Raw genomic sequence first — 12,741 nt, forward strand, 5'->3', positions numbered from 1 at the left:
CTTGTTGTGCAGGCTTGAGGAGATCCAGTCGCCCAATAAGAAGCTGCCTCCAGAGTCCACTCCACACGTCATCTTCACAGGGTTTGAACCCATACAGGTGCAGCAATACGTTAAGGTAAGACTCACTGTTCACCTTATTTATTTAACATGTGTTTATTTTAAATGTATTTATTTATTTTTAATTAAATGTGAAGCACTCATAGACCCACTATGTCACTGACTCACTCTTCCCCTAGTGGCGGCTAACATGCATCACACTTAGACTCATGTTCAGAGATGCTTTGCATCTATGACACTGTGTCCTGGTTTGACTGGTGTGACACGTCTACAGTGACGGCAATCCCCCATGAAGACTAGACCCGTTGAAATGATGAAGACTAGACCTGTTGAAACGATGAAGACTAGACCTGTTGAAACAATGAAGACTAGACACTTTCTAGATAAGTAAGTTGCTTTGGATAAAAGCGTCAGCTAAATGCAAATGTAGACCCGTTGAAACATTGGCTCCAATAAATGATCTCTGCATTGAGACGATGAGTGTGCGACAACCTTCTTTCAACCCCCACAAGCGTCCCCTGGAAGTCCCCAGACCCCACGTTGAGAACCACTGCTCCAAACTGTGTGTGTGTGTGTGAGAGTCAGTGGTTTGGAGCAGACACACACACACACACTGTTAACACACTGAGTGCCACGCCCCTTCCGGGAAGTGCATCTGGCCTTGCCGCCCATTAACCCCATGTAAACGCTCCCATTGTTTGTAGAGCTAAACCTATATTTTATATTATACCGGTAGCTATGGGTCTAATAACACCGTAGATTGTCAGTGAGTTGCTTCCAGTCAACGTGCAAAAAAAACTGATAATTTTTTCATCCGTACATTTCCGTTTTATACCGTTTTGAATATGAATTTGGGTGCTTCCGAGTAATTCCAGGAAAAAGTGTTTAGGACCCGCCCCCAGCCGGTAGAGAAAAGAAACGGCATCGTTTCTGGAGTGCAATAGCGTCCGAGGGCGGTATAAGACCGTCTGCCAGCTCAGACACATTCAGTACAGCATGCACAAGGTGCCCGCTGAATTATGAATGGCAATAGCGAATAAAATAAATACCGTGAGAAAAACGTAGATCTACGTTTTCCGGCACTCAACCGTCGGGCGACAGCAACGTAGTTCTACGTTAACGGCACCCAAAGGGTTAAACACTCATGCACACGATCACACGGAGCTAAAGAAACGCTCTCTCTGTTCCCTCCTGCAGAAGCTCCACACGTTGGGCGGCGAGGTGTCGGACAGCAGCCAGAAGATGACCCACCTGGTGGCTGGGAAGGTGACGCGAACGGTCAAGTTCCTCACAGCCATGTCCCTGGTCAAACACATCGTTACCCCAGACTGGCTGGAGGAGAGCTGGAGGACTCAGAAGTTTGTTGGTGAGTGTGTGGTGTGGTGTGTGTGACTGTGTGTGTGTAAACAGTAGTGTTTCCTCTATTCTACTGAGGGAAGCCCAGATCTGAGATTCTTTGTATTTAGTTTTTAAGTTCACTATGAGGGCCATTTCATGTATGCACGAGGAGATATAATAATGATAATCTGGCGTTGATTTCAGGATGATTAGATAATCAGCCGAAAAATTACAACGTGATAACTGGATAACACTAAAATGCCTTTTTCTCATCTTTTCCTGGAATTACTCAGAATCACCCAAACCATACTCATATTCAAAACGGTATAAAACGGAAATGTACGGATGAAAAAACGATCTGTTTTTTGCATGTTGACCAGAAGCAACTCACTGACAGTCGACAGCGTTATTAGATCCATAGCTATAATGTAAAATATAGTTTTAGGACTTGCAAGTCTGGCATTCTAAAACTATATCCATTGAATAAAGACCTGGCGCTGAAGGTGGATCAGCGCCCCCTGCTGCTGGTGGTCAATGTGTTAAGAAGGAAACGTGAATTGAGTCAGAATGACACAGAGCCTGGGATGATGTTTGATCTCTCTCTCTCTCTCTCTCTATTCCAGATGAGCAGAGCCACATGTTGAGGGATGCTGAGGCTGAGGTTATGTTCAGTTTCAGTCTGGAGGAGTCACTGAAGAGAGCCCACAATGCACCACTCTTCAAGGTCAGTTCACTTCCTGTTAGAGAACACAAGACCTTCAGTCTTTGTTTACTTTTACGGTACAATCTGCAATGCTGTCAAACAGTGACCTCTAGGCAAAAGTTGGTATTGCACTTTGTTTACATTGTTTTGCTTTGGTCTGATGTTGGAGTTGAGTGGGGATAGGGGGAGGGGTTGAGTGGGGATAGGGGGAGGAGTTCAGTGGGGATAGGGGAGGGGTTGCTAATGCTGGCCACACCTCAGGCTCTGCCAAGGGAGGTCTGGACAAGCCTAGTTAAGCCGGACCTGGACATGACACTCAACGCATGTGTGTTGCAACAATGAGGAGTCTGTGAATAAGAGACATTGCCTCGTACAAGTAAATGGAATGCGATGCCAACCGGGGCTCTTTTGCCTAGAGGTTGCTGTTTGACAGCATTACAGATTGTACCTTTAAGGAGAAGTCTCCCCTCTTTCAGAATATTGTTTTAGCTTGTGATGAGGACCAAATTATCAATTCTCCGTTTCTCCCTCCCGTCTTCTTCCTTCCTCTCTTTCTCCCATCTGTCTCCCTCTCTTTCCATCTTCCCTTCTTCCCTCCCCCTGCAGGGGAAGTATTTCTACATCACTCCAGGTATCTGTCCCAGTCTGGTGACTCTGAAGGCCATCCTGGAGAGTGCAGGAGGGAAGCTCGTGCCCAAACAGCCCTCCTACAGGAAGATCATGGAGCACAAGCAGAACAAGGTGAGGAGGAGAAACATGGAGGGTCTCGCCTCGCCAGCCCTTTCTAGGTGCACCATGGTCGTTCGCTGGTTGACCAAGCTGCAACCCGGGAACTCTTTATTTACTGTACCTAACCCTTACCTTAACCTTAGTGGAGACCTCATGTCTCACCCTAACCTAAATTGGAAAGAAATTACTTTCTTTAATTTATTTTCTTGCGATTGATTTTTGAAGAATATTTATTTATTTATTTATACATTTCTTTTCCAGCTTGGCCGTTTAGTGACAACCATGTACAACCACACACCGCTGTAATTTAGAATTCTGAGCATTTTGGTAGAATTCTAAGATGGGATTCTGAATGGGTTATAACTCAACTAGACTTTGTTTTATAGAGCACATTTAAACACAGGTTAAATCTAAAGTGCTGTAGAGGGTAGAAGACACCTCTGGGTCAGGACGGCCCCTCCTGGATAACGAGGGTTCGGTCACTGAGGTAAACAACCGTTGGAGCTCCTTCTCTTAAAATAGAGTCCTGGTCCCTGCGCTGCCAGGACGCTGTCCTGTGGGTCTGAACTTCCAAATTATTTTGGCAAGGAAACGTCGAGTCTAGACCTTCTAAAGACCTTGGGGTCCCTCCTGGACGCTGCTTGGAATCACCAGGGACTTCAGGATTCAATTACAATTATTAAGTCTAGGATTCAGTAAGCACCAGGACGTGTGTTTGTTGGCATGTGGAGGCGTGTTGCGAAGGTGCACGCTTCTTCCAAGCAGGGAAGAGGAAGACGGAATCTGATGTGGATTTGATCATGTTGCTTAATGGTGAATGGACTGCATTTATACAGCGCTTTCATCCTTAGGCCTCACATTCACTCACACATTCACACACCGACGGCAGAGGCAGCCATGCAAGGTGCCAACCTGCTCATCGGGAGCAGGGGGCATAAGTGTCTTGCTCAAGGACACGCTGCAGGGAGGAGCCAGAATCGAACCGGGAACCTTCCCGATTACCTGTCCAACGGCCGCTCTACCTCCTGAGCCACTGTCGCCCCTTAATGCTTTTCCCTGTACGTCCATCACGCCCTGCACCAAAACAACACAGCTGTACTCATCCAGCCAGAGAACTTATTAATGAGATCATCTGTGTGTTGAATGTGTTTAATTAAAAACAAAACAAACTATAATAATCAAACATCAGAATTGGATCATTCTGGGATATCCGGTGGTGCAAGGGAGGGAGTCATACGCAAAGGTTGTGTTCATGGAACACAATCCTGTACGACTCTCGGTGGGAGGGAAGGGTAGGGGATTTTTATTTGTATATATGTATGTTTTTAAGCTCGGCTCTCAACGGGACCTCACTAGTGGGATGTATATCTATTATTGCCTCGCACTCTAGAAGCATTACCAAAATTACAATGCAACATGTATAGACTATGGCTAGTTTGAATATAATGATATGGAACACCGGGGGAATAAATAACCAACTCAAACGCAAAAGCGTGCTCACACTGATGAAAAAAGAACATGTGGACATTGCTCTGCTAAGCGAAACGCACATTCTAGGGAAAGACATAGATAAATTAGCGGACAACATATACCATAATATCAGTCACTCCTCTATTGGTACGAGAACTCGGGGTGTAGCAATAGTCGTTAAACGTAAGTTGAATATTGTACTAAAGGGAGTATGGTCTGATGTAGAAGGTCGGATAACTATAGCTAAGATTGAACATAAGAACAGGAAAATAGCGTTGATAGCGGTATACGCCCCAAATTTGTACGAAGAAGATTTCTTCACTACACTAACCAATGCAATGTTAGACATTCCCGATTACTCATTTATAATAGGAGCGGATTTTAATGCCATCTGGAACCCAAGGATGGACAAATCTTACCTCGCCTTTTCCAGCGAACAAAAGAATTCATCGAAGGCATTAAAGGATTGGTCAAAGATTACAGGTGTAAATGACTTATGGCGGTTACTTAATCCCACGACCCGAAAGTACTCTTGTCGATCTGCAAGACATAATACACTATCCAGAATAGATTATGTCTTTGCATCACAGAGACTATTTGATAATTATGAAGTGGAAATGATACCCAACGCACTATCAGATCACTGTTATTTACTCCTTAAAGGTACATTTGGTATACTATCCTCCCGAGCCCCAAGATGGCGATTTAACTCGTTGCTGCTTAATAACAAGGAATTCATTACACAACTCAAAGAAGCTCTTATAGTATTCCAACGGGAGAATGCAAACTCGGTGCAAGACCCCAGAATAATATGGATGTCGGTAAAGGGAATGATCAAAGACTTCACGGATAGCTTTTCCTCCAAAATGCGCAAGAATCAAAGCACAAAACTGGATGAGCTGGAAACGCTTTACTCAACGTTATTTAATTCTCTGAAATACAACAACTCAACTCGACTAGAAAATCAAGTTAACGTACTAAAAATAGAGATCAATGCCATATACAGACAACAATCGGAAATACAAATACGCAGCACAAGACAACAGCAGTACTCCCATGGTTCCAAACCCAGCCACCTATTAGCCATGCGATTAAGAATTAATGCAACATTTGCAGATATAACTACCATTAGAGCACAACAAGTACTTGTAACAGATCCTGTAAAAATAAACGATACATTCAAAGTATTCTACTCCGACTTATATAAATCAGAAATGACCTTCGATCAAAACAAAATGGACACATTTCTTAATCAAATTATTCTCCCTAAACTTTCAGAGGATGACGCTAAACAGTTAGAAACACCGATCACACTAGAGGAACTCAAGAAGGCCATAACCGCAATGAAAAGTGGTAAGGCTCCTGGAAGAGACGGTTTCCCATCAGAAATGTACCTTTCTTGTTGGGACATAATTGGCCCCTTATTACTAAATATGATCTTATACTCAGTCAAGGAGGGGAACTTCCATAAAAATGACAATATTGCACTCATAACAGTCCTCCTTAAAAAAGACAAAGACCCCAACGAGTGCGGTAGTTATAGACCTTTAAGCCTCCTCGGAACAGATATCAAACTGTACTCTAAGGTATTAGCCATCAGATTACAAAAGCATATGACGTCTTTAGTTCACCCGGACCAAACTGGCTTCATAGGAGGCCGCCTGATCACTGAGAACATAAGACGTATACTGCACGGACTTGATGCCGACAAGGAGGACACCATACCTAAGGCGATGCTGTCCCTGGATGCTATGAAGGCCTTTGACAGGCTGGAATGGTCGTATCTGTGGGCAGTGCTAGAAAGGATGGGGTTAGGAAAAGGATTCATCGATATGATTAAAGTATTATACAAAGACCCATCGGCCATGATTACAACAGGCACAATCATCCGAAATATTTCCGGTATCACGCTCTGCCAGACAGGGTTGTCCTCTTAGTCCCGGACTGTTCAATCTATCATTAGAGCCTTTAGCACAATATATAAGACAATCCCAATCCATAGAACCAATCGTAATCAAGGGCACACAACAAAAAATTAGTTTATATGTGGACGATGTAATATTGTTCATGAAAAACCCCAACACCACATTGCCTCATCTGCTCAAGTTGATTGAGGACTTTGGTGATTTATCGGGATTTAAGATAAATTGGCCGAAGTCGGCTTTCCTTCCACTTAACACCCCTGCAAAAAAAGATACAACCCTCCCAGGACAGATACCGATGGTAAAACATTTCAGATGCTTGGGAGTGGAAATATTCCCTACCATAAGACAAACGGTGAAGCACAACTACACAAAAATCCAAAACAAAATCAAAGACGACCTTGATAGATGGGCAAAACTTAAAAACACAGTACAAGCACGGATATCAATAGTTAAGATGGATGTACTACCTAAAATCAACTTCTAATGTTCAATGCTACCGTTACCCCCTCCAGAGGGTTACTGGAAAAGATTACACTCCTCCACATACAAATTTATTTGGAATAACAAACCACCATGTATAAAAAGATCCACCGCACAGAGAAATAAAGCAGATGGTGGCATGGCATTTCCAGATTTTTTCCTATATTTTAAGGCGTACTCATTAAGTCTATTGACAACATGGTTTGACTCCCAAGCATTAGCATCCTGGAGAAAAATAGAAGAAAACATAGTAGCCCCACATAGACTGAAGGACATAGCATACACTAAACTACCAATCAAGCACTGTGAACGAAAATTTGGCCCCATAATTACTCATGCGATCCGGATATGGCGTGAATCACAAAAAAAAAATCCTAACCCACAAAAATGGCACAATCATACTCCCTTATTCAATAACAATGCTCTCTTAATTGGAAAACGACCTATAAGATTCCCTATATGGGAAGAGCAAGGCATACACTCATTAGGGGATGTTTTTAACAAACAGGGTTTTTGTAGTGATAAAGAAATACGCAAACATTTTTATCTCACCAAGTCCACATGGCTTTTTCACAAACAGTTAGAGCTATGTTTGAAGTCTCACGGTGTTCCATTAGACAGACCAATTGAACACCACAGATACCACAAATTCTTCTACGCAAGAGAGACATCGAGAGGTTTTGTTTCAGAATTTTATCATCAATTACTAACGTCCTCGTATGAAACCCTCCAACTTGACTCTGTCTGGAGGAGGGATATACCAGACCTGGAAAATGACTTTGATTGGCAAGGAGCCTGGGCAAATGTCCGACTTACATCAAGGAACCCGGATCATCAACAAATCAATCTTAACTATATTCACAGGACATACTTGACTCCTATAAGACTGTGCCGAATGGGGCTTAAACAAGATTCCAAATGCACCCAATGTACAAATGGGGACGAAGGGACATTTATGCACATGTATTGGGACTGCTCACCAGTTAAGGCATTCTGGAAAGATGTGACCCAACAAATATCAAAACTCGTATCTTGGAATATACCTGTACACCCCTCGGTATTACTATTGAATGATGTTTTTGAGTTTGCAGTGAATCCACAGCTAAAGAGATTGGTTTTATCGGGTATCACAGTAGCCAAAAAGCTGATCGCATCACGCTGGTTTCAACCGGAAAAAATGTGCCGTAAAGTTTGGTTTCTTACATATCTCGATGTAATTTACCATGAAATATCTACAGCAAGAATTCTGGGTCTCAATGAATCCAAAATGTCAATGTGGTTAGAAGTGGTGGAGAGAATAAAAGCTAGCTTATAATGGTAGTGTCTGGTTAGGTGCGAGGGATAGTGGAGGTACTTCTCAAGGTGGGGTCCGGGAGGGGGGGGTTCGAGCTGAGCATATGTGTGTAGTTTTTTTTTTAGATAACAGGTATTATGGGTATATCTTATATAAGACAACTAACAAAAAGGTGATCTCATTGGATGTGCCCTGACAATTAATGCTTGTATATCTTATCGTGTGTTGTCATGTTTGTTTATATGTTTGTTTAAAAAATAATAAAAAAATTAAATACAAAAATAATCAAACATCCAGAAAGAAATGCATAAAAAAATATTAGCTGGCTAATATTGCTCATTGAAATACCCTTGAAAGTGTGTTATATTTGTAATTCTGACCAGTCCTTGCCCATTTCCAGCAAAACACACACGAGTAAAATTTTATTTTAATTGTACACACACTAAAACACACAAGACCCTTGATGTGAGAGTCAGGAATCATATGACTGACTATAATGCACACACACACATATTTTAAACACAATTTTGCTTTTATTTAATTTTTTATTTTATGTAGAACCTTCCGGAGATCATCCTGATATCCTGTGAGAATGACCTCCACCTCTGTCGAGAGTATTTCCTCAAGAACATCGGTAAGATGGAACACATCAACGTAGGATTACTGCATGAAAACCTCATACTCTCACCCCCCCACAGATTGACATTCATACATTTTTTATGTTAAACTAGGTTTTCAATGGGTTTCATGTGCTGCATAGTCATGAAAAATTACACAGTTCCTCTTAGAGTCAGTGGAAAGTTCCATATTGATTCATGGTTATTTGAATTCTAATAAATAACTATGTAGATTAAGAAGTTCTACCCCGTACTTTCCCAGGAATGAATATTCTATGGAATATTTTGATGGAAGCGTAGTGCAACATTCATATTCATCTTTAACTTTTTTTTTTTTTTTTACTCCCTCTCCTTCCATCCATCTCTTTCCCTCTCTCTCCCTCCTGTTCTTTCATCCAGATGTGCACAACGCAGAGTTCATCCTGACAGGAGTTCTCACACAAAAGCTGGACTATGAGTCATATCCTTTAAACATGACTTAATACAACGTTGTGTGTCCTCTGTGATTGTTTAGTAGCAGTGGTGGCAGGGAGTAATATTTGGTGTTTCCATCCATCTTGGTCCTAATGTCTGTTCTATTGCAGCTTGTACCGCACTAAAACGCTTCATATTTGGATAATTACGATTAAAGCACTACTTCTAAGCACAGGGATTATGATTTTTCTCTGTTAAGAGAAACATTTAACTAGATTATAATGTTGCTTAATTAATTTCCTATTTGAGCTATAACTGGTGGTAATATGCTGGAGGAAACGCTGTAGAAGTAAGTAATCGTGTTTCTATGAATATTATGAAAAAGCACCAACAAGTGATCATATCTCATTCTATGAACTCAATTGATGTGTAGTTCGGGGATGTGGTCCTTCCAGCTACTGTATGTGGGACACTTTCACTTTTTTAAATTAAAATGATCTTTGCTATATTATTCATATTGTTATTGTCATAGTAGCATATGCGTTATTCTGCCAAAGTCATGTTCCTTAACAATCTCACATATAAATTTACCTGATGGTGACCCAATGAAGAGGAGGAATAGAGCAGTTTCTCTCCATCTACTGATGCCCTGTCCTGGAGGAAGCTCTGAAGAAAGACGAGGCAACAAACTTTGCAATGTACAGATCGCTCACACGGATGCTTTTTGGAACATTTTGTTTTGTACCCTGTGGATAGATAACCAGTCATTTTTGTAGCTTTTTGTAACATGTTTGATGATAAATACATAAATGGATGTTATTTTTGTGAAAAGAATAATTAAATTATCTAATTATTTTATGTTTTTTTTTTTTTTTTAATCTAATGTCCAGCGATTTAATGAATGGCTTTTGGAATAAATCAGTATTTTGTTGGTGAAAATAGCCTTGAGTGGATATTCTTGTGTGCCTTCTTATATAAAACAGTATAACATCTATTATACTAACATTGTATTACTATTGTGCACCAGCAATCTGAATTGAATGTTATATTTGATATGAATCATTTTCCGTTCATACTTATTAATAGCATTCTGGTAGTTCCACACTAGATCCATTCCATTTGTATTTAAAGGGAACATGCTTTGAGACAGCCACAAATATAGGCAACTTGTTTGATGTAGTAATTTACACAGTAATTCATCTTTGTGTTTGCTTTAAACTGTGCCCACTGGTTTTGGTGATTGAGGCAATATTTGGGCTGCAACAGGACTAATAATCTCATTTATTATTTTCTGCTCTTAATTCCCTCTCCTAAATATCTTTTCTATCACTTTGTCTTTTGCTGCAGGACAGGAACCCTCTGAAAACCAGAGTAAGGCTTAAAAGTATTTTAATGAGCTTTTATGGTGTTTATATGCTCCCGCCCAGTTAACAAATGAAAGGGAATAAACCTAACAAGCTAAAACATCTTGGTGAGCATGTTATCGGGTGTTTCGAATCAATAATTTAACCATCTCTTAACTGGTCAAACAGAATGTATTTCCTCCTAGATCAAATGTATCTTTGTATCCTCCATCACAACTACATGCCGTTGCAACAAAAGAAAGGCGCACTTTGTGTCTCCGCTCTCTCTTCATCTAACTCCAGATCCAGTCGATCCCCCTGTGGTTTGAGTTAAGATCATAATTCCTGATAGATTTGATTTAATTAATTCTTAATGAGGGGCTGGGGTAGTTACTGGTGAAGTTCTAATTGCTAGCTGTCAGACGGAGTGCCTGGGGTCATCTCCTGGCGCTGGGGGTGGATGGGTAGTGGGGGTACAACTATAGCCTCCGGTGGTGGCGCCCTCAAAACCATTCAAGACTGAATTAGACGGTGCCTGAGCCAAGGTCGTGTGCCAGATACTATATGTGCGTTTGCTTCAAGCGGGAGAGGATGTTTTCCAAGGTACGTGAAAGAAGTGCAGTCGAGGTGTTTTATGTGCAGTTTTTGTTGTTTTTCTGCGTTAACATCTTCTGTACTACACAAAGAGGGGAAGAAGGACTGCTTGGATCTCAGAAAAGTGCTCTATGAAGTGCAGTAGATTGACACTAGTGTGAAGAGATGCAAAGAAAGACTGGTAAAATGGTAAGTAGCTGCGTTTATATCCAAAGTGCTTTACAATTTGTTCCTCACATTTTACCCATTCGTTCACACCGACGGCGGAGGCAACCATGCAAGGTGCCAACCTGCTCATCAGGAGCAATTAGGGGTTAAGTGTCTTGCTCAAGGACACTTCAACACACTGCCCGGGAGGAGCGGGAATCGAACCGGGAACCTCCGGATTACCAGACGACTGCTCTACCTCCTGAGCCACTGTTGCCCCGAGACAAGACAAGGTATTTGTGAAAAGGTATGGAATGGTTCTAGACTAGAGGACCTTTCTTTTTTTGTTTTGAATGAATCTATCCGTCTCCACAAGCTAAAAACGTACCCTGGACGTGTTTATTCCACTATTTGCAGGATTAATGACTAAAAACCTTTCTAGAAACCCTTCTCAAGTGGACCCTCACTGTCTTCGTTCCCCACTCTGTTGACCTCTGACCCTGTCAGGAAACCAAGCGACATTTTAATTGAGGTGAAAATAAACTGTTCAACAGCTCATATAACCCAAAATAAACTATTCATATCAATACTGATATAATAATTCAAGAAACATGGGCTGATATTTAAGCATTACATCACGCGCAGGAGTGGTTTGTGAACAATAAACCGTGCCTAGGGGTGGTCGTTAGACCCCCCTAGGCATGGTTTATTGTTCACAAATCACGACTGCAAGTGGTGTAAAGCTTTTATACAACTGCCACATTCATCCAACCTTATTTCTATACAATAAACACATTAATCGAAGATTTATTGAAAAAACCATCCGCCAGAAAAAGTAATTCCCACAACTACAAAAAAGACAATTTGCCTCCATGTGGAAGCAGATCGGAAGTGCATCCAACCAACTAACACATCCAACTGTGTATTATTGGAATGATTGAGAGAAGTTGCCTCATGTGGAAGCAGCTTGAAGTGCATCCAACCAACTAACACATCCAACTGTGTATTATTGGAATGATTGATTGAAAATTTTATTACCAGATGCAGAATGGGTACAATACAGTACGGCTCAATACACACAATTGTTAAGGGAATGCAGACCTACTTTCCATAGAACTTCATTCTTAGATGCTTTTATAGAAAGTAGGTAAAACAAATTAAAAAGTTTTCTTTGCCCTATAGGAAAAAAACTTTTTCTTTGCCCTATTTTTTTATTTATTTTTTTAAACCTACTGTAGAGGGCCTAAACTTAACCAGTTGGAAACCAAGCGTACAGTAATAAAATTAGCAATCAATCAATCAATCAATCAACTCAATAGGCCATGCTCACTTAGAACAGCGCAGCACCCAGCTCTCTCTCAGTCTGACCCGCGTTGCAGACAGGTGTGTGTGTGTGTGTGTGTGTGTGTGTGGGGGGGGGGGGGGTGTGTGGCGGTGGGTGGAGACTAGAGCTAGCGCTGACAGTCAGAGAGAAGGAAAAAGAAATTGAAAAAAAAATGCAAATTAATCAATCAATCAAATCGCGATTTTTCTTTTGTTCTAGAATGACTCAAGACCCATCAATTACATCATCCAACATTGTTTAAAGGACTAACACATTCGCATGCCGTTGTATAATTGTGTATACCAA

The 12,741-nt window shown here is 41.2% G+C and overlaps 1 protein-coding gene across 2 annotated transcripts in view; it reads left to right on the forward strand.

The window, feature by feature from the left end:
* paxip1 (PAX interacting (with transcription-activation domain) protein 1) overlaps positions 1 to 9,913 on the forward strand; it is a 52,676-nt gene extending 42,763 nt beyond the window's left edge. For both annotated transcript variants that reach the window (XM_084328069.1, XM_084328070.1), the window contains 7 exons: positions 13 to 115; positions 1,255 to 1,423; positions 2,019 to 2,119; positions 2,705 to 2,839; positions 8,555 to 8,630; positions 9,013 to 9,072; positions 9,606 to 9,913. In XM_084328069.1, the coding sequence (XP_084184195.1) occupies positions 13 to 115; positions 1,255 to 1,423; positions 2,019 to 2,119; positions 2,705 to 2,839; positions 8,555 to 8,630; positions 9,013 to 9,072; positions 9,606 to 9,622 (661 nt within the window). In that variant the 3' untranslated portion in view covers positions 9,623 to 9,913. The remainder of the gene's footprint in view (positions 1 to 12; positions 116 to 1,254; positions 1,424 to 2,018; positions 2,120 to 2,704; positions 2,840 to 8,554; positions 8,631 to 9,012; positions 9,073 to 9,605) is intronic.
* The last annotated feature ends 2,828 nt before the right edge of the window (positions 9,914 to 12,741 follow it).

The sequence above is a fragment of the Notolepis coatsorum genome (genome assembly GCF_963971535.1).
Source record: "Notolepis coatsorum genome assembly, chromosome: 13".
Taxonomy (NCBI): Eukaryota; Metazoa; Chordata; class Actinopteri; order Aulopiformes; family Paralepididae; genus Notolepis; species Notolepis coatsorum.